Below are 22,485 nucleotides of genomic sequence, written 5' to 3'. Positions count from 1 at the left end.
TCCTTAGCTGATATAGTAAGTACTTTGCCAAATGGTATTAAATACAAAATTAGTCAGAAAAGCATTAATTTGTCTAGCAGTAGAACAAACTCAGTGAACCCCTTTGATGGTGTAGTGATTACGTCTTTTTCAGTTTTATGGAATGATGATTTCAGGTGGTTTCTAAGTTGTCACTAATATCCAGTTAGTCTTATCAGTAGTGTTCCTGGTGGGATTTTAGTAAATATTCTCATAGTTTTAAAGATAAACATGTATTTGTACAAAGCATTTTTGTTAAATATTGCTGCTGACCTTTAGAAGTGAATTGAATATATCATCAGTTTGTTTTTTTCAAATGCAGTGAAGAAATAGGAAACATTCAAGTAATTGATATGTCAGTCTTATGGTTCTGCTCCTGAGGTTCTAAATTCTCAACTATAGGAACATAGTTAGTCTTTTAATTCTTCTAGACATTGTGATAGAGTGCTCAGTAATTTTATAACTCTCGGCTGTGTTTTGGTTCACTTTCTTTATATTGCTAAGAGTAGCATATTATATATAGTAAGAAAACTGTATACCCATAGAGACATTTATTAGTTACTGTTCTTTGTTCCTTCTAATCAGAAATTAGAATAGTCAATAGGTATTCTTAATCTAAAATGGTTGTTCCTTGTTCCTTTTTTTTTTTATCAGAAATTAGAATTAGTCAACAACTTTTTTTTTTTTAAATCTAAAGTGTCCTTTAACCTTCTTCTTTTAGACTTCTAATTCAACCTCAGGACAAAGTAAATTACGGATTACCGATACCCTTGTTTTGTGATCCTGTAATAGAGCAGAGCTTGGGCTCGTTTCATGTGTAGGAGCTGGATGGATACTGTGACTGTTGGGTCTAGCTTTTGTTCTCAGTGCTCATAAGCCTTGTATATGTCAGTTTGCCTTATCAAACTGGTTTATAGTCTTCTCTTAGAGATTTGATCCTTTAAAAAAGTTTCATTGATGTTTGCTCATCTATCTGAAATTTATAATTCAATAGTTTTGATATCTTAAGAATTTAAAACTGTAAAATGTATATAACGTAAATTTGCCGTTTTTTCCCGTTGTATGGTTGGTGGTGTTTTTGAGACAGTCTCATGTATCGCAAGCAGGCGTTGAACTTGCTCTGTAGCTGAGGATGATCTTGAGTTCCTGATCCCCTTGCTGCCACTTCAGAAGTGCTGGGATGACAGGTGTGCACTACTGTGCCCGCCTCCATTGTCACCAGTGTAAATGTACATTTCAGAAACATTATGTCCCTGACATTGTACAACCATTACTGCTATCTTATTTCCAAAATTGCATCATTATACCAAAGTGAAACCCTATAATTATTTGATGGTAATTCCCTCTGTCTCCTGTTCCTTAACTCCTGGTGGTAAACTCTATTTTCAGTCTCTATGAAATTTTCCTTTTTAGGGATTTAGTAGAAATTAAATCACATAATATCTGATATCTGGCTTATTTTACTCACAATGTTTTCAAGATTGAGCTGTATTGTAGCATATATCAGATTTTATTCATTTTAAGGCTAAATGATATTATGGTTTATCCTACATTTTCCTAATGCAGTCATTTTTGATAGATTGGATTGTTTCCACCTTTTGGATTTTGTGAATAATAATGTAATGAGCATTGGTTCAGTAGGTAGGTTGAATTCTTCTTTCAGTTCTTTTGGATTTCTAGAGGTGGAATTGTTGGGTCATATGGTGAGTGTATTTTTAGCTTTTGAGCACCATCTGTTTTTTTCAAAGCAGCAATGTGTAAACGTTCTGATTTTTCCACTCTTGCAAACATTTGTTATTTTGATTTAATTTTATTTAATTATTTAATAAAACTCTAGATTGTGAAGGTAGTCCCACCAACAATGTGTAAACGTTCTGTTTTTTCCACACTCTTACAAACATTTGTTATTTTGATTTAATTATTTAATAAAACTCTAGAGTGTGAGGCGATAACTCATTGTGGTTAGGTTTGCATTTCTCTAATGACTAGTGGTGGTGAACATCTTTGCTGGCTATTTATGTACGTTGTTTGGAGAAAGGTTATTCACACTTAGCCTGATTTTGAACTGGATATTTTTGTTACTGTGTTTTTACATGTTCTAGTATTAATTCTTTATTTGATATATGTCTTGCAATGTTTTTACTATTTTTTGGGCCTGTCCTCTCTTGACAATGTTTTAACAGTGTCTTACTTTATTTAAGAGTTTAAATTTTGATGAAATCTGTTTATCTATTTTCTCTTTTTGCTGGTATATTTTGTTTCATATATAAGTAATCATTGCCATATCTGATGTCATACAGATTTCCCATGTTTTCTTCTATGACTTTTATGATTTCAGCTTTAAAAAAAAATTTTGATTGAAAAAAGTTTTTCATACAATATATTCTGATCATACTTTTCCCCTCTTCCAACTCCTATTCAATCCTTCTCACCTCCCCACCCACCCAACTCCATGCCATTTAATTTTAGGTCTTTGACTTATTTCAAGTTGGTTTTGTGTATGATACAAAGTAAGGACCCAAGTTCATCACACGAGTGTGTGTGTGTGTGTGTTGTGTGTATGTGTGTGTGTGTGTTCGTTCATGCTTGGGCATGTATGTGTGCAGGTGCACATGGAGGCCAGAGGTTGATATCAAGTATATTCAATCATTCTTTACATTATTTTAAACATACTTATTGTTATTAGTGTGTTATATTATACACCCAATTATATTGACTTTTGTTTTCTCTTTGGATTGTCCTGGCACTCATTTTGAAATTAATTGAACATGTAGGAGAAGTTGTATTTCTGAATTTCCTGATTTGTTCTATTGAACCATGTCTTTATACCAGTACCATACTATTTTGACTATTGTAGTTTTGTAGTGAGTTTTAAAATTACGATGTGAGACATCGCTCATTTATAAGTTGTTTTGACTACTCAGTCTATATTAAGATTTCATATGAATTTTAGGATAGGTTTGTCTGTTTTTACTGAAAGTACCATTAAAATGTTGTGAGGATTGTCCTGACTCAGTTAGTTGCTTGGGTGTCATTGCGTTTTAGCAGAATTAAATCTTTTCAATCCAGAATATGGAATGACTTTCCATTCACTTAGACTGCATTTAAATTTTTTTAAAGCAACATTTTATACTTTTCAGTATACAAGTATTTCACCTCCTTTGTTAATAATTTACTCCTAATTATTTTATTGTTCTTGTTTGTTTGTTTGAAGACAGAGTTTCACTATGTAAACTTGGTTGACTTGAAACTCTCTTATAGAGTCAAGGCTAGCCTCAAACTCAGAGTGATCAGCCCATTCTGCCTACCAAGTGCGTACACACCATGTCTGGCTGCTTTATTGTTTTTTATTTCATTGCAAATGTAATTTAAATATTTTTAATTATTTATTGCAAATAAATAGAAACTCTCCATTCCTCCTCATACTTCTTGAGTCAAAGTTTAAGTTGTCCAGGCTGGCTTGAACTCAGTCTATAGCCCAGGCAGGCCTTAGACTTGTGATCCTCCGTTCCCTGTGTAGCTGTGTAGGCCTGTACCATTACCCTGCCTTTACAAACTGATTGTTAAAGTAGCTTTAATGAGATAGTATTTACATCTGACAATTCACCAACTTCAAGTATACAATTTAATGTGTTTAGTTTACTTGTGATTGTGTTATTATCATGACAGCTCAATTTTAGGCCATTTTTTTTTTTTAACCACATCCCAAGAAAATCCTACATCCATTAGCTGTATATAAATAACATTAGCTGTATGCAACAACTAACCTACTGTTTTGTTCATAGGTTTGCCTATTTTGTTGAAATGGGATCATGTAAAGTGTGAAATGCAGCTGACCTTTGTGTATTGATTTTATATCCTGTAGCTTTGCTGAATTCCTTTATTTGCATTTTCCCACATACTCTTCAGTGTTTTCACGCCACTTGCAAACGTTTCCTCCTGTCCTGTCTAGGTGGCTTTCATTACTTACTTTTTCTGATGTGCTTGCTCAGACTTTACCTTGTAGTCTTCTGCTGAATAGAAGTGGCCAAAGCCAGCCATCCTTTGCATGTTCCTGATCTTGGGGAAAGTTTTCTCCATTGACTGTGACATTCTGTAAGCACTTGAACAGTGAGTCTGAATTTTTATTTCTCACGTGAAATTTTGATTTAATGCTTTATTTTTAAAATAAACATTGAATCTTGTTTTAAACCATTATATTTTGAAAATTACTATGTTAATGTATTATTCTCTACTAAAGATTTGTGTGCAGGATGTGTTGTTGAAATCAGTCTTAGACTCAGTGATATGCATTGAAGAGCAGCCCTTCATATGTTTCTGTGACTGACTCTTCATGTCCTTTGTATGTATGAACAGTATCCCTTTGAATGTCCCATGAAATGACTGTTTACGTACCATTGCAAGCAGTATATATGTTTGATAGGTAAAACAACTATAGACTTTTTAAAAAGGACAATTGAGGGGTTAGAAGTTGCAAAACCAGCTTAATGAACTTCCATATACTTTTCTAGATTTATGTTTTGCTTTGTTCTTGGACATGGTGTCATGTTTGTGTCACTCTGTTCTCTCTGTACACACATGAATACATTATTTGGCTGAGCCTTCTAAGGATAAATTATTGATATCAAGACCCTGTAACTTGACATAGTTCTTCCTTCATCTGTTTCCTTAGACTAAAGATACTATCTTGCATTACTTTGTAATATAATTATCAACTTAGCATTTAACTTTGTAATAATAAAAATTTTTAAAATTACATTTATTTATTTATGTATTTGTGTGTGTGTGTGTGTGTGTGTGTGTGTGTGTGTGTGTGTGTGTGTGTCTCCATTTATGTGCCAGAGTGGCTTGTGTGTGGTCAGAGGACAACTTGCTGAGTCTGTTCTCTCCTTCCACCATGTGGTTTTTTGCAGTCGTGTTCCCTCCGACAGACATTTAGTTTGTCCGGTCGTTCGCTGCTGATGGCTGGCGATGGTTCACCTTGGGCAGGTGCAGCGACCACTGTGGCACTGCACTGCTTCCTGCTGCTCCCACTTGGAGTCACACTGCCTTCTGTGTGGCGCCAGTGACAGCCAGCTCTCCAGGACCATGGACCTTCTGAAGAATGATACATAGAAAGTCCATTTGGAAGCTGTATATTCATTCTCTTTGCTTCCGGGAGATACCTGTGTGCTAATGATTTCTTCTGTGCCTTCCGAGTGTGTCATGGCATGTCCTCTTTTTAGTAGCACTTGTAAAGCTGTAACTATTGGTGGTTTCTTTGTGGAAGACTAACACACTGATTTAATTTATTTATTGAATGATTTAGACTTTCAGTTTTGAAAAATAATTAGCTGCTCTGTAAGAATAGTTTGTCACAAAAAATTGGCAACATAGGTTGCTTATGATAATTTTGTTAATTTAATTCAGTGGCATTGTAATATTGCTCACTTTCTTGTGGAATTTTTAAAAATCCACTTTTCATACGTAGTATTTTAAGCCCTTTTAAAAATTTTTAAATGATTTTGTGAATGTCTGTGTGCATGTTTGTGGTATGTACAGGAGAGTGCTGGTCCCCTCAGGCCAGAGGCATTAGCTATCCCCTGGAGCTGGAGTAACAGGCAGTTGTTACACTTGCTGCCTAGCTTGGGGGCTGGGAACCAAGTCTGGGTCCTATTGAAGAGCAGTATAGGTTCTTAGACACTGAGCAACCTCTACAGCTCCTGCCCTTTTTATTATGTGTTTCTTTTCTTTTCTTTTTTTTTTTTTTTTTGGTTTTGGGTTTCTCTGTGTAGCTTTGCGCCTTTCCTGGAACTCGCTTTGGAGACCAGGCTGGCCTTGAACTCACAGAGATCCACCTGGCTCCGCCTCCCAAGTGCTAGGATTAAAGGCGTGCGCCACCACCGCCCGGCTTATGTGCTTATTTTCAAATTAAGCAATTTAATTCATTTTGCTTTCTCTTTATGTTTTGAGTTCTATTGGTGTGAGGTAGGGGGCACAGACAGGGTTTTACTATGTTGTACAGGCCGTTCTGTGCTCCTGAGCCTAGTTTCAGTGCTCCTTTTAAACTAGACTATTTCAGACTTGGCTAAAATTATATTTATTTTGTAAGCACTAGTTTAGTCTGTATTCTCCAAATTTTGACATAGAGTATTTTTTTGTGTTGTTTCTAATTATTTCTTCCCTTTAATTTCAGAGCTTATTAGCATTTCTGGTTGTTTTTTTTATTGATTTATGGTTAATTGCGTGATATATATGATTATATATATCATCTATATATGATTTTTTCAAATTTTCAATATCTTGAATTTTATTGGCAGTGGTTTTATGGCTTGATATTATCAAAATCTATAGACTTGAATGTGTTTGAAGATAATATATTCCAGCCATTATGGTGCTATATCTGTATGTAAGTCAAATATATTGTCATTTTACAGGTCTGTTTGAGGTATCAATTACACAGAGAGATTTGAAATGAAATGGCTTTCCAGGAAGCTGAGATATTCTGTGTTTTGACTTTAAGCATTTTGAGGTTATATTATTGGATGTTTATCATCTTACTATTATTAGTTGACTTTTGTTTTTGTCTAATGTCTATATTGAAATTTGAAAATGACTTAATTTTTTTTCTGGAGGTAAGGAGATTAATTCCAATTAGACTGTGCTTTCTTTGGTGGCATTTTGTGTAAATTCAATTTAGAATTGTATAGATTAGGGTCACAGAAATTTAGAAAGGATCAAATAAACATTATGTAATTTGAAGAATGGTAGTAGTAAATCTGCAGACTTTCAACAATGATGATAAGGAAAAACAGTAAAAATAGACCACTAAAACCCAGTACTAGCCATTCAGTGAGGATTATCTATTCTCTCCATATGGTAGAGTTTGGAAAACAAAAGAATGTCATTAGTGCCGGGCGGTGGTGGCGCACACCTTTAATCCCAGCACTCAGGAGGCAGAGCCAGGCGGATCTCTGTGAGTTCGAGGCCAACCTGGGCTACCAAGTGAGCTCCAGGAAAGGCGCAAAGCTACGCAGAGAAACCCTGTCTGGAAAAACCAAAAAAAAAAAAAAAAAAAAAAAAAAGAATGAAAAAGAATGTCATTAGTAACCTGATTCCTAAATTTTTAATTTTGATGCAATACCTAATTCATAGACACTATATACTAATTACATAGTTATCATTTGCAGAATTAGAAAACATGAAGCACAGTAATGTGACAACATGAAATGAATCAGTTATCAAAAGTCCACTGAAAAGACACATATGCTAGATGTTTTACTAGACCCTGAAGTCATGCTCAGCTGTATTGTCTTTTAAAAGTTTTTTTTTTTTTTTTTGTTTTTTTTTTTTTTTGTTTTTTGTTTTTTAGAGACAGGGTTTCTCTGTGTAGCTTTGCACCTCTTCCTGGAACTTACTTGGTAGCCCAGGCTGGCCTCGAACTCACAGAGATCCGCCTGGCTCTGCCTCCCGAGTGCTGGGATTAAAGGCGTGCGCCACCACCGCCCGGCTTAAAAGTTTTATTGATATATTTTTCACATATCTTTAAACAAGCTGAAATGAAGATGCTTCAATGAACAGTAAAGGAATGAAAACTCGCAGGTTTAGTGAGCTGAGCTTTTAAATTGCTGCCAAACTAGATGCACACAGTACAGAGGGAAGATAATTATAGACAAAAATTTGTTTATAAACATAGAAGGAAAACTTCTAAATGAAGTCAAAGCAGAAATTTCAGCTGTGTATTGAAAGAACCATTAAAGTCAAAAGAAGGGTTTTTCTCAAAAAAAAAAAAAAAAAAAAAAGTTACAGTTCTTAAGGCCACCTAAGTAGCAGCATGCCCTGTTAACCAGGAAAAAGAAGGGAAGACCTTGTGAGTCAGCCAGGGACAGTCCCAGCAGTTAAACATTACTGTGCCTGTCAGTCGAGATTCTTGCCAGCACTTAGAAGTTGCAAGTTTTAGAACAAAAGTTTGGTACATTTAGTTAGTAAATGATAGACAACCTTATTAATTTTTACTTCCCCCCCATTTTTTTGTAGTGTGTGCAGTGATTTTTTTAAATTAGCAATTTTCATTCAGCCATACTAAAAATTTTAAATAGTATTTTTTGTATTATTTGTTTACTTAGAGACAAGATCTATTCTCTTGTTTTTTTTTTCTTTTCATCTTAGTATCTTTAGCCTCTTGTAAAATACTTGACAAACTGGCAGTATTGAGATAAACTATTTTTTAAACCAGAGTAACTGAAATTTGATTCTGATGAGCACATGGTTGTTAAAATGTTTTAGCAAAGGTTGAAAGGATGGGTATCTTAAGAAATGAAGGATAGTATCTTTCTGCACAGACGCATATTCTCTAAAAGCATAAGGCAAACAAATGCTGTAGAATTATATATGAGAAATGAGAATCTGGCAAGTATACAGATTTTGTGGAAGCACATATATTAACATAAATAGGCTATGTGTATACTATTGTCTTAGGAAATTCAATTACTACTCACTTACTCAGTTCATTTATGACACCCAAAGTTGTCCTTTCACCTCTACATGTACACACATGTACTTGCACACACATATGCACCTGCACACACAGATTTGCTACACACACACACACACACACACACACACACACACACGCTCCTGTAACCCCAGCACTTCTAAAGGTAGAGGCAGGAGGATTCCGAATTTGCCTGGGATACACAGTGAGTTGCAGGCTGGTTTGGACTACATGCCCAAGATCCTGTCTCAAACAAAAAATGAATAAATGTCAAAAATGTAAATGTATATACACATAAATAAAGGAACCATTGTTTATTTATAGTAATTATTTCATGCTTCTATAGTTTGATTAGATTTTAAAGGTGCTTTGGTTTAGTTCTTAATTATAATTTGAATTTTTATTGTTTAAGAAATACTCATCTATTGTACATCTACTTTGAATCACATTTATTAAGAAAGTAACTTATACTGTTTTTGTTTCAGCGAAACCATTTACTTCTAAAGTGAAACAAATGCGATTACACAGAGAAGACTTTGAAATATTAAAGGTGATTGGTCGAGGAGCTTTTGGGGAGGTAAGGCGATTTTATAGAATGTTTGCTAATTGTTTTAGAATCTAGTGGTGAGATATATTTACTTGCTATTATAATTGATATGGCTGATCAGAAAATGGATTAAAGTTGTGAGTGAAACATTGCATGGAATTGTTTTCTACAGTGCTTCACTTTTTAATGTGTACTGAATTTTGTTTGTTTCTTTCTTGTGCCAAGGCCACACTATCTCTTGCTGCTTCATCTCCTAAGAAGTCTTGGTGTGTCTGCTAGAGTTTCTTCCTCTGATCCTGTTCTTTCCTCTACTTGTGTTTACACACACACACACACACACGCACGCACGCACGCACGCACGCACGCCCGTGCACCTACGTGTGCACACACATACACACACACACACACACACACAGAGCGTGAGCATGCATGCACACACGGCAGGCTAGAGAGATCTGAGTTTGGGTTAGGATTCCATTAAAACTGGAGAAGAGTTTATAATTAATTGAAATTTTAAGATTGAGTCAGCTAATCCATACACAGGATATTTAGGGCTTTATAAGATTGAAGCTTCATTCATACAGAGAATTCCACATTTTTTAGTAGGTTTGCTAGATGTATGATATTCCTGAGGTTATTTTAATTAAAATGCCTTTCGTTTCATTGTCTAATTGTTGAAAATACAAATAATTGCAATTAGCTGAATTTTATTTATTAACCTCATGACTAGTCTTTGTATTAATTTTACTTTTAAAGTCATGAAATGTGTTGAGTTTCAGTAAAACGCTTCCTCTACATCTGTTGAGACACTAGTCAGTTTTCTCCCTTATTTGGTCAATGTGTTGAATTTCACTTGTTAATTTCAAATATTAAACTAACTTTATAAAATGGTTGTGTATTATCTTTTTTATGCATCAGTAGATTTGGCATGCTTTTAAAAATATGTATTTAAATGTTTTCACCTATTTTTTGGACAGAATTGGCCTGTAATTTTCTCTTAATACCTCCATCAGATTTTGGGGTCTTGGTTTTGCTGGTCTCATGAGAGGAGTGTTTCCTCTCTTACTGCTTTCTGCAGCTTCTGAAGTAATTGCCATTTCCCTTTTATGCTTCTGGAGTTTCACAGGTGAAGCCTTCTGAACCTGGAGTTTGTTTCTGAGATGGTCAATATATTTAATTTTTACAATGGGCTTTTAAAAATTATGTGTCAGTTTATTCACCTCATTACTTTTAGAACTTAGTATTGTATTGGTCAGTTATTGAGTCATACGACCATTGGTTGATACCATTTTTAAATTTGTCTTGCTAGGGAGTTGTCTGTTTTCTTTGTTTTTCAGTGGATTGACTTCCAGCCTCTTCTGTTTTGCTGTTGTAGATGAATTCACAGTCTTTAATATTTTGTTTTCTTGGTATGAACTTGCTGTCCATTCTTCTAATTTACTGAAGTAGATGATTTAGCATATTGGTTTCTAGTTCTTCTTTGAAATGTGCATTCTGTACTGTTTTCCTCCCAGCAGCCTGGTCCTGCTTCCATTATTGTTTGCTCCAGTTTCCACTGCAGCTGTACATTTTCAATTGTTTTGTTTTGTATCCATGGGTTTAGAAGTTCATCTGTTTCTTTTTTTGTTTGTTTGTTTGTTTGTTTTTTATCGAGACAGGGTTTCTCCTTGTAGTTTTGGTGCTTCCCCTGGATCACACTCTGTAGACCAGGCTGGCCTAGAATTCACAGAGATCTGCCTGGCTCTGCTTCCTGAGTGCTGGATGCTACCACCGCCTGGCAAAGATCATCTGTTTCTAAGCGCTCGAGGATTTATGGTTACATTTCTGCCATTGAGTTATAATGTGATCAGAGCTGAGGTAGCATATATTGTGTGATTGGAATTTATTAGGTCAAACTCATTAATTTAGCTATTTAAAGTTTCCTGTTTTCTCTTGAGCTGCCATTTCCTGAGAAAGGAGTTGGTTTATTTGTTTGTTTATTTCTTCAGTTTTTTTTTCTTGGTTCTTTTTTTTTCCTTGACATATTTCTTCCTGAAAGAATTTTTTCTTTTCTTTTTTTTTTTTTCTTTCAGTTTTTGCTGATAACAAATAGTCATTTTTGTCTTCTTAATGATGAACTCTTGTATCATTATAGAATGTCCTTGTTATCTCTGTGATGCTCTTTGATATACATTAGTCTGATATTAGTAGAAATATTTAAACTGTTAGCATTTACATTAAATACCTAGCTGAATTTTTTTAGTTTGTTTCCTTCCTATAGCCTTATAGTACATTCACTAGTAAGTGTTAATACCAATTCCTTGTTAGCCCTCCCCTCTCTTATCATAGATTTATGCAACTTGATTTTTAATTTTATATTAATAGAATTATTTACTATATAGTCTTGTTTCTAGCTTCTGTACTCCACATTATACTTAGGTGTCACACCCTTGTTTTTATTCTCATCTGCCCTTTCACATTTATTCGCTCTTTGTGTGTGTGTCTCTGTTCTCTCTTTGTGCGTGTGCATGTATATAAGTGTGTGTGGATGTGCCATGGCGTGCATGTGGAGGTTGGAGGGCAATTTGTGGGAGTCATTTCTCTCCTTCCACCATGTGGGTTTTGGGAATTGAACTCCGACCGCCAGGCTTGGCAGTAGAGTGCCTTTACCCCCTGAGCTGTCGTACTGGCCCCACATCCTAGTTTTCCACTCGCTCTCGCTCACTCACAGTATTTCTTTGTCTGACTACGCCATGTTTTTTTCATTCATAATAGCGTTGTTGATTGCTAAAATTACTGATCATTTTTGGCTGTTCAGAATATTGCTGTCAGAAACATTCTTATTTACATCTTTGGTGAGGTATAAACATTCATTTATGTTTTATAGAAACCTAGGAGTGGAATTCCTGCATCCTGGGGTAGGCATCGTTAGCTTTAGTAGATAGTGCCAAATAATTTCCCAAGTACTGAGTCATACTCATACTCTCTGTAACACTAGTCTCATTTTCCAACTTAAGCCACTTTTGGTAGGTTTGTGGAGGTGTTCATTGTGACTCTATTTTGCTTTTCCTGTTAAGTCTTATTAAAGCCCAACAACTTTTTGTATTCCTTTATATCTTGTAGATATCCTTTGGACAAGTAGGGTTTTTATTTTGAGGGGAGTTAGGGAGGTAAGAGTTGAATGGTATTGGTATATTCTGGATACAAATGACTTCATGGATTTGTATGTACAAAAAGTGGTTTTGCTTTTCCTTTCCTGGTAGACCTTGTATTCAAATAAAATTCAATAATTAAACTGTAATGATTAGTGATTTTTGTGTTTAAGAATTTTTTCTTAATCTGAAGATCATGAATATTTTCCTTTCATCATAAAAAGACATTTCTTTTTATTTTATGCGTATGAGTGGTTTGTTTGCATGTATATATGTGTACCATGGTACCTGGGACCTGAAAAGGCCAAAAGAAGGTGTTGGATCTCTGGAACTGTAGTTACTGAAGCTGCCATATGGATGCTGGGAACTGAACCCAGGTCCTCTGCAAAAGCAATAAGTACTTGTAACTTCTTTTTCTTTTCTTTTCTTTTTTTTTTTTTTTTTTGGTTTTTCGAGACAGGGTTTCTCTGTGTAGCTTTGCGCCTTTCCTGGAACTCACTTGGTAGCCCAGGCTGGCCTTGAACTCACAGAGATCCGCCTGGCTCTGCCTCCCGAGTTCTGGGATTAAAGGCGTGCGCCACCACCGCCTGGCTACTTGTAACTTCTAATCTCATTCCACCGGCTTTCATCTTTTTAGAAAGTCTTCCTATAAAATGCCAAGCTTGATGATGTATACTTGTAATCCTAACAGTTGGGAGGCTGAGGCAGGAGTTCAGCACCAATCGGGGCTACCTAGTGTGTTTGAGGCTAGCCAGGGCAACATGAGACTGTGTCTCACCCCCCCCACACACACCAAAAAAAAAAGACATTCTTTCTGTAATCTTTCAAAAAATCTTTTCCATTTATGTCTGAGTCTGTGATTCGATTGGTATCGATTATTTTGTGTTTTCTGAAGTATTTTCTAAACATACTTTGCTTTTATTGAAATAGTTTTGCTAGCACTTTGATAAAGAAAAGAAATTCACTTGGATTTCTAAGTGTGTATGTGTTGTGTGCTGCATGTTCTATTTATCACTTGGTCTTGTTTCTGCCAGTAGCACAGTAAATTAATTCCTGTGACTTTATACTAAAAAGTTTAGAGCATGCAGTGGGAGTGTAGGGTTGTGTTAGTAATTCTAGGACTTTTTGCATTTTAGAACTCGCATGTTCAGTGTCCATCATGCCTACTAGTTTGGAGCTGAGTCATTGAGAGTATAGAGATAGAGTTTGGGAGAGCTGACATCTACTGCTGTTACATCTAGTTCACAGACAAGGAGTTTCTCTTGAAAAGTCCGAGTGTGTGCGGTGGAGCACTTGTGTAACAGTGTGTGTGTGAAGTCAGGAGTTGAGCCTCAGGTGTTGAATCTTGCCTTCCCCCTTGTTTGAGATCTTTGTTGTTCGCTGCTCTATCCTCAGCTAGCTGGCTCTGAGCTACTGGGGTACTGTCTCACCTCACGTCTGGCTGTTGGAGCACTGAGATCACAGATTGCTACCAAGCTCAGGGTACCTGGGTCCTAGGGATTTGAACTTTGGTTCTTACACTTGCATGGTTAGAACTTTACCCATTGAGCCCTTTCCTCAGCCTTCTCGTTGCTTCTTGATGTCTGATTTATTTAAGAGTTAGATTGTAGGTATTATGCACAGTTTGTTAAATTTATTCCCAAGTATTGATGCTTTTGATTTGATGGCAAATGACTATAAAATTTTTATATCCAGTATTATATTTCTGATATGTAGGTACAATTGATTTTTATTTATAGCTGCCTTGTATTTCCTGATGTCATGTTTTAGTCATTTATTTGAGAAGGACAGTTTCTTTTTTAACTTTACAGACTGTACATTCTATTTCTTTCTCTTGGTTTATGGCACCTACTTAGGTGGCTACTGAAGTGTTGAGCAATGTGTCATGAGGTGGATATACTTACCCTTCACTGAAATTTAGGGAGAAGGATTTTTTTTTAAGGATTAAGGATTTTTAAGACTTTAAGGATTCAGTATTCACTGTTAAATATGGTGCTAATTGTAGGTGTTTTGCTAGATGTGTTCTGTTTGAAGAATGGGTTTTAATACAGTTTCTGAAGTTTTAAAATTTTAATAATTAATCATTGCATCTGCTGTAATAATTGTATGGATTTTCCCTTTTATTCACTTATTATGATGATCTATTTTGATTTTTATTCACTTATTAATTGCATTATTTGATATTTTTGTGTAGTTTTTTGAGTTATTTATATATTCTGGATATTAATCCCATTAGATTAATAGCTAGTACATACTTCCTCTCATACTGTAGATTGTCTCTTCTCTTTGTGTGTAGTATTTCCTTTGCTGGGCAGAATCTTCTTAACTTGATTCAGTCCCATTTGTCATTACTTACATTATTTTATGAGCTGTTGAGAGTCTTGTTCACAAAATCCTTGGCTGTGTCACTATTTTGAAGTATTTTGCTTGTTTTCTGAAGGACTTGGACCCATTTTTAATAGATTGTTATGTAGGGTGAGAGTTAGAAATCCAGTCTTGTTTTTCTACATGTGACTCTCTAGTATTCCTAACACCATCTATTGAAAGACTGCCTTTTTCTGCACAGTAGATTGCGCTGTCTGCAGAGTATCAGATGGTTATAGCTGCAAGGTTGGTGCTGGCTTCTCTATTTTATTCCATCAGCTAAGGATGGCACTTGACCTGGTCGGTCTGTGTCAACCTGACACAAGCTGGAGTCATCTGAAAGGGGGGAGCCTCAATTGAGAAAATGCCTCCATAAGGTCCAGTTGTAGGGCATTTTCTTAATTAGTGATTTATGGGTGAGGGCCAATGCATTGTGGGTGGTGCCATCCCTGGACTGGTGGTCCTGGGTTCTATAAGAAGTCAGGCTGAGCAAGCCATGAAGAGGAAGCCAGTAAGCAGTACCCCTCTGTGCCCTCTGCATCAGCTCCTGCCTCCAGGTTTCTGCCCTGCTTAAGTTCCTGCCCTGGCTTCCTTTCATGGACTACAGTGTGGAACTGTAAACTGAATAAATCTTTTCCTTCCAGACGTGCTTTGGTCATGGTGTTTTGTTACAACAATAGAAACCCTAACTAAGACAGCACTGTAGCATAATTTGAAGTAAGGTACTGTGAGACTTGCAGCATTGACTTTTGTTGAAGAATGTGTTTGTTTGCCATGCAAATTTCAACATTACCTTTTATTGCAAAACTGGTTTTTAATTTTAATGAAATTCTTTTTTTTAAAAAATCTTTTAATGATTTATTTTTAGTTTATGTGCTTTGATGTTTTGCCTGCATGTCCGTGTGAGGGTGTCGGTTCTGCTGGAACTGGAGTGACAGACAGGTGTGAGCTGCCATGTGGGTTCAGGGAATTGAACCTGGGTCCTTTGGAAGAGCAGGCAGTGCTCTTAACATTGAGCTACCTCTCCAGCTCCATGAAATTCTTATTATTAATTACATTCATGGATTAATGCCTTTAGTGATAATGTATAATTGATTTTTCAACTATTGAAGCAATTCCTGGTACAAGGTCTATTAGGTATGGATTGCCTTTCAAGATGTTTTTCTCTTCAGTTAATTAATATTTTGTTAGATGGTTTTACATACATACTCATGGAGAACGTTGGCCCATAATTTTTTATTTTCATCGTTTTCAAGCATTGATATTAGGGTTGCGATGAATTTAAGTAAGGAGTTGGGAGAGTGGGTTTTTTTTTTTTCCTAATGTTTGGAAGCTTTTGTAAAGCACTGCTTTTTTTTCTTAAATGTTTGATGGAATTTAATGGTATAATAATGTGGACTTGGGTTTTTAATACTCAAAATTGATTAATGATGGTTATGGAGTTAGCCAGTTAGCTTTTTCTGTTTCAGTTAACATCAACTTTAGTATGATTTATTTTTCATGGAATATATTTGCTAACGTTTATCAAGTTTATTTTCTTTTTGGTTTTTCAAGACAGGTTTCTCTGTGCAGTTTTGCGTCGTTCCTGGAACTCGCTTTGGAGACCAGGCTGGCCTCGAACTCACAGAGATCCACCTGGCTCTGCCTCCTGAGTCCTGGGACTAAAGGCGTACACCACCACCGCCCGGCTCAAGTTTATTTTCATAAGGTTGTTTATAATATCCTTTTACTAATTTTGTAGAGTCCAAGGTGAAGGTCCTTCTTTCACATTCATAGTTCACACTTTCTTTTTCTTGAGTTTTACTAGAGGTTTTTCAATGCAACTAAATATCAAAGCTACTTTTTTTTGTATGAGTTGTCTCTCTGTGTGTATACACATGACTCACATGCATGTTGTGTGTGCATTGTGTGTGAGTGTGCAAGTGCGCATGTCTGCACATGCATGCAGAGGCCAGAGCAGGACTTGCCCTTTTCTTCAGATTTAGTTCACTGATTTGTCTTCTACCTTCTCCAGGTGAAACCTGGGTCTTTGCTTCTTCTTTTCCGTTCCAGTTTGAACACAGAAGCATAGGTTGTGCTTCTAATGATGATTAGGTTCATCCCAAAGATTATTATTATCATTATTATTTTTTTTTGAGACAGGGTTTCTCTGTGTGGTCCTGGCTGTTCTGGCACTCACTCTGTAGAGCAGGCTGGTCTTGAACTCACATCATTCCATCTGCCTCTGCCTCCCGAGTGCTGGTATTAAAGGCATGCACCACCACTGGCTGGCCTCCAAAGATTATTTTTTATTATCATTGATTTCAAAATGCTGTTTAAACTTCTGTTCAGGAGTTATGAAGGTTATTCTTTGCTTTTAAAAGTTTGACTGTTTGAGTTATATACAGTGAGATAATATACTCTTGATTTTTCTCTAATTTCATAATTTGCTTATGGTCAGAATGTGAACTGTTCTTAATGAACACTTCACATGCCCTTAAAAATAATACTTATTCTTCATTTATTTCTTCCCGTGTTTTACTAATGTCAGTGTGACTGAGATAATCGATGCTGTTTATAAGATCTTCCATAATTTACTGATCATTTTAGTTCTGTCAGTCAATAAGGGCGTGCTTATTATTTCTTCCCTATAGTTGTATGTATCTCCTGATTTTGAGAACTGTTACAGCAGACACATGCACACCCAGAGTAGCTATGTCTTCCTGATGCTCATCAGTGTGGACTGCTTCTCTCTTATGTGAGGTGGTGTTTCCCCACTAGTCAGCTTTCCTATGGTTGGAACCCAGTCTTTTACAGTTGTATTTAAAGTGAATCTTTTGTAGATGCATACAGTTAGATTTTGCAATTTTAATACATCCTGTTAATATCTGTACTCTTATTAGACTGTGTAGACTATGAGTATGAAAGTTAGAAAGGAAGAATTAGAATTAATCAATTACACAGTTTACAAATGTGGTATTGTTAGCACACTTCCCTTATTATGCAGGGCATTGAGCTCAGGGTCTTGTGCATGTCAGGCAACTCCACCAAACAACAAATCATCCCAGATGTGATTTTTTTTTTTCATATATAAATCTAAGATTGAAGCGTTTTTCCTCACAGCAAAGGGTTACCCTGTCTGTCCCTTGTTGGTCTGCATTCATTGGTCCAGTGTCTGCCTTTGCCACACCTTCTGCACACTCCAGAAGGGAGGGGCTTTCTGTTTGGATTATTCCTAGAAAACAACATTGTTTCTAGGAATGCCCTGTTTACTGTCCCTTTTTAGGTGACCTTGTTTTCTACAATTAAAACACCTAACATTTTGATTTTTCTTCAAACTTCTAGAAATCACCTCTCCTACCCAAGCATCACCATGGTCATGAGATTCAATATTGACTGTATCTGAGATCCATTCCTCTACGGGTGCTGATCTTGCCTTTAAAGGCCTAATTATATTGCCTTTTGCATTGTGAATTAGCATTTTCAAAAGCCAAAGATTCAGTTATTATTTTTCTAGCTTCTGAATTTGTTATTTTATTTACAGCTGAAGTCAATCTTTGTTTTTTAAAAAAAAGAAGTCAAGTTTTCTTTGGGGCCCTGTATAACTCTTAAATGACTCAGTTTTCTTTCTGACTTCTCAATCCTGTCCCAAGCATTCAAAGCTGCTGTACAGCATAGATCAAGGGTGTGGACATCATACAGAGACTGTCTTTGTGCATCAGCATAATCGCCCTCTCCGAGAAGTCGGTCTCAGGAGATTTCAGTTCCTGTAACCCCACTTTGTTGTTCAGTGGTCCTAGCCTCATGTCTCCACAGGTCCTCCACTGTAACTGAGGACCAGGCTCCAAGACTGCTGTAACCAAGTCTCCAATCTCGTGGGACAATTCTTTTACTAGTTGACCATGAATTTAACATCTGTGTCACAAAGGTGAATACATACCATATGAGACTATTGCTTCCTTAAATCTCTCAAATCTAACATTTCCACAGGAATACAGTCAATTCTTATACAGCCTTGGGGATATCTGTCATCTGGCAGTTCCTGTAATTAAGGATATTCCTGGATAAATTAAGGTTGGTTGTTTGAGAACTTTGGGCTGTTACTTTATAATCTTATAATGTAATGCTGAGATTGGTTCCCCTTTAAATTCCTCTATCTGGGTCTGATTATCTCTATGATTCATTTTAATAAGTTTTTCTAAGGCCTGTATCTTGGCACTCATATCAACCAATTTTTTTAGAGATTAACCAAGAATTATCAAACCAACAATAAGGATTATCAAAATGATAATTAACATTATGTCAATCCCAGCTAAGTTGATTATCCCTTCATTTAATTGTTCCATTTTTAAACCATCCATTGCATAATCGTGCAGAGATCTAACTCCTTCCATTTGTAATAGTGTTTCTCTCTCTCTCTCCCTCCCTCCCTCCCTCCCTCCCTCCCTCCCTCCTCCCTCCCTCCCTCCTCCCTCCCTCCCTCCCTCCCTCCCTCTCTCTCTCTCTCTCTCTCTCTCTCTCTCTCTCTGAGACAGGGTTTATTTGTATAGGTTTGGTGCCTCTCCTGGATCTTGCTCTGTAGACCAGGCTGGCCTCGAACTCACAAAGATCCACCTGGCTCTGCCTCCTGAGTACTGGGGTTAAAGATGTGCACCACCACCACCCGGTGTGTTTCTCATTTTTTAATGTGGGAAAAAACCTCTCTCCTTTTACCTAATTCCCTCCTTTAAGACTTCCCAGTTGTCTCACCCAGTCTGCTGAGGATGATGGTGAATTGTGAGGCTGACTGCTGCTGTGTAGAACAGTAGAAGCCTGAGTGGATGTTGAGGCAGCTACCTGGTGTGGCAGCAGCCTGAGGAGGGGGTCCATGGAAAGCCCACAACCCTCTGGGAGAGAAGAAGCCACAGAGCCAGCAATGGGCATGGGGGATGTGTGAAAGCGGCAAACTTCCACTGTGTTTGAAGCCCAGGGGCCTGTGGAATCGGTTGCAGAGAGGCTGCAACAGACCAATCCCAGATTTGTTCAGAGGCTTGGGGAAAAAAGGAAGGAAAACCTAGCTAGTAGGTCAGTGACTCCAGCAGGAGCCCCTGTGCAGCTCTGGCCTGTGCTGGTGGCTGCAAAGCCACAGGCAATTGGCTTTTTCATGAATTTGTGCTCTAAAAGTTGGACACTAGATGAAGTGTGAATCTATTTAGTCTTAATTAACAAAAACTGGAGTCAGCAACTGACTGTACCAGGCTTTGCTGACTCCCCATGGGAGGCCTTACCTTTTTGGAGGAGGGATGGGCAGGAGGAGGGAAGAGAGGGGGATCTGTGGTTGGTATGTAAAATGAATAAAGAATTTCTTAATTAAAAAACAAAAAATCCACGAGTTAGATATCGAGGGTGAAAGCTGAAAGATCAGAGAAGCGGAGCAGCCAGCCATTAGAGAGTTCTTACCTCTACGAATCCTCAGACTAAATGGGGGAGATCCTGTTTCTATGAATCCTCAGACTGAATTGGTCGAAGATCCTGTCTCCACCTACTTTATATTCCTGTCTCCACCTCCCTAGTTCTGGGATCAACGACATGAGATCCCAAGTGCTAGGATCAAAGGTGTGAGCCACCACAGCCCAGCTCTGTTTCTCTTTTAGACTGATTTGATCTTGTATAGCTCAATGTGGCCTTGAACTCCTGATCTTCCTGTTTCCTCCTCCCAAGTGCTGGGATTAAGGGTGTGAGCCACCACTGTCTGGCCTCTATGGTTAACTAGTGGCAAGATCTGCCCTCTGATCTTTAGGCAAGCTGTGTTTGTCAGAACACAAACAGAATATCATACAACATAAGATAGTAATGAAACATATTAAAAATACAAGAGATACTTCACTAAAAAATATATGTAGAAATAATTAACATATATAGGCAACTACAGAAGATAGAAGAGGAAAGTCATATAAAAGAGCCTTGCAGTTTGAGGTGAATTTATCTGCAAGTTCTCTGAATCATCTTAACCTCACTGGGTAGCAGAGGAGGGACCAAGTGCCCACCACTCTATGAGGCTAGAGTAACCACCCTTGTTCTAAAACCTGACAGTATGTTGGGTGAAGGAAGCTACACAGGAAGGACGACATCTCACCAGTCAAGGATCTGACTGTCTCTTTTGGGAAGGTAGAGTTTTAGCACTCACAGGAGCATTTCCGGGTTGCCATGCACATGGAAGTGTTTCTGGGCTGTGCCCATAGGAGTATTCCTGGGTTATAGTGCAACCTCAGAACATTTCTGGTTTGCTGCAAGATTGTATTTCTTGGTTTAGGTTTCATTCATTGTGCACTTTATAATTGTGTCTTAATTCTCTGTATATATATTTAAAATTTTATATCTATCTGTTAAAATTATAAAAGTTCTAAATTTTAATTTTTTTCTATTTTACTGAAAACAGGTTTTTCATACAATATATTCTGATTATGATTCTCCTCCCCCAACTCCTCCTCCTATCTGAATCCACATCTTTGTGACTCTAATTAGAAAACAACAGGCATATAAATAATAATAATGATGATGATGATGATGTAAGATAAAACAAACCAGAATAGAACAAATCAGTCAAACAAACAGAAGAAAAAGACAATGAAAACGCCTGAGAAACACAGGTGCGGAGACACACGTTCACACACACGGGAACCCCGTACAAACACACAACCGAAGCCATGACAGTTATGCAAAGGAATCGTAAGGTTTCAAACAAAAAAACCCTGACAAGACATTGTGAGATAAAGAACCTCCAGAAATGTTTCTGCTGGCCATACACAGACCTTTTCAGTTTCTTGGGGTTCCATTTATTAGTTGTTAGTCTTGGTGCCTGTGCTATCAGTGTTCTGTTCAGAACAGCCTTTCCTGTGCCAGTGAGTTCAGGACTATTCCCTGCTTTCTCTTCTGTCAGACCCAGTGTGTCTGGTCTTACTTTGAGGTCTTTGATCCCCTTGCAGTTAAGTTGGTGCAGGGTGCTATGGGATAGACCCACTTGCATCCTTCTGCATGTGCCCATCCAATTTGACCAGCACTGTTTGTTAACGATGCGGTCTTTTTGCAGTGTGTGTTTCTGGCTTCTTTATCAAAAATTAGCTGTCTGTAGGTTTGTGGATTTATATCTTGGTTTTCAGTTTAATTCCATGGATCAATGTGTGTGTATTTGTGCCAATACCATGCTGTTTTTATTACTATAACTCTGGAGTACAATTTGAGATGGGGATGGTGATACCTCTAGCAGTTCTTTTATTATCCAGAATTGTTTTAGCTATCTGTGTGTATGTGTTTATATGTGTGTGTGTGTTTCCATATGAAGCTGAAAATTGTCCTTTCAAGTTCTGTGAAGAATTGTGTTGGGATTTTTTTTTTAAAGATTTATTTATTTATTATGTACACAGAAGAGGGCGCCAGATCTCATTACAGATGGTTGTGAGCCACCATGTGGGTGCTGGGAACTGAACTCAGGACCTCTGGAAGAACAGTCGGTGCTCTTAACCGCTGAGCCATCTCTTCAGCCCATGTTGGGATTTTAATGGGGATAGTATTGAATCTGTAGATTGCTTTTGGCAAGATGGCCATTTTTACTTTATTGATCTATCTATCCATAAGATAGGAGATCTTTAAAATCTTCTGATATCTTCTTCAATTTCATAAAATTCTTATTATTTAAGTTTTTCACTTGCTTGGTTAGAGTTTCCCCAAGATATTTTATGTTATTTGAGGCTATTGTGAAAGGTATTGTTTTCCTGATTTCTTTCTTGGTCCATGTATTATTTGTATATAGGAAGGCTATTGATTTCTGTGTATTAATTTTGTCACCTGCTACTTTTCTAAAAGTGTTTATGAACTGTTGTAGCTGGAAGGTTTCTCTGGTCCTGCCTGGCCCTGTGGTCCCACAGCTGCTTATAAAATAACCATTCAGAGGCTTATATTAATTACCAATTGTATGGCCTATGGCAGGCTTCTTG

At 37.0% G+C, this 22,485-nt stretch overlaps 1 protein-coding gene across 21 annotated transcripts in view; it reads left to right on the top strand.

The window, feature by feature from the left end:
• Cdc42bpa (CDC42 binding protein kinase alpha) overlaps positions 1–22,485 on the top strand; it is a 209,066-nt gene that overhangs the window by 25,126 nt on the left and 161,455 nt on the right. For 20 of the 21 annotated variants that reach the window (XM_028865457.2, XM_028865461.2, XM_028865471.2 and 17 more), the window contains exon 2: positions 8,977–9,068. In XM_028865457.2, the coding sequence (XP_028721290.1) occupies positions 8,977–9,068 (92 nt within the window). Of the gene's footprint in view, positions 1–8,976; positions 9,069–22,485 lie in introns of those variants that run through there. The other variant, XM_028865473.2, reaches the window with a different exon arrangement.

Source organism: Peromyscus leucopus, chromosome 15 (genome assembly GCF_004664715.2).
Source record: "Peromyscus leucopus breed LL Stock chromosome 15, UCI_PerLeu_2.1, whole genome shotgun sequence".
Lineage (NCBI taxonomy): Eukaryota > Metazoa > Chordata > Mammalia > Rodentia > Cricetidae > Peromyscus > Peromyscus leucopus.
The sequence above is the reverse complement of the archived record's forward strand: the minus strand, read 5'-3'. Positions and strand labels throughout refer to the sequence as shown.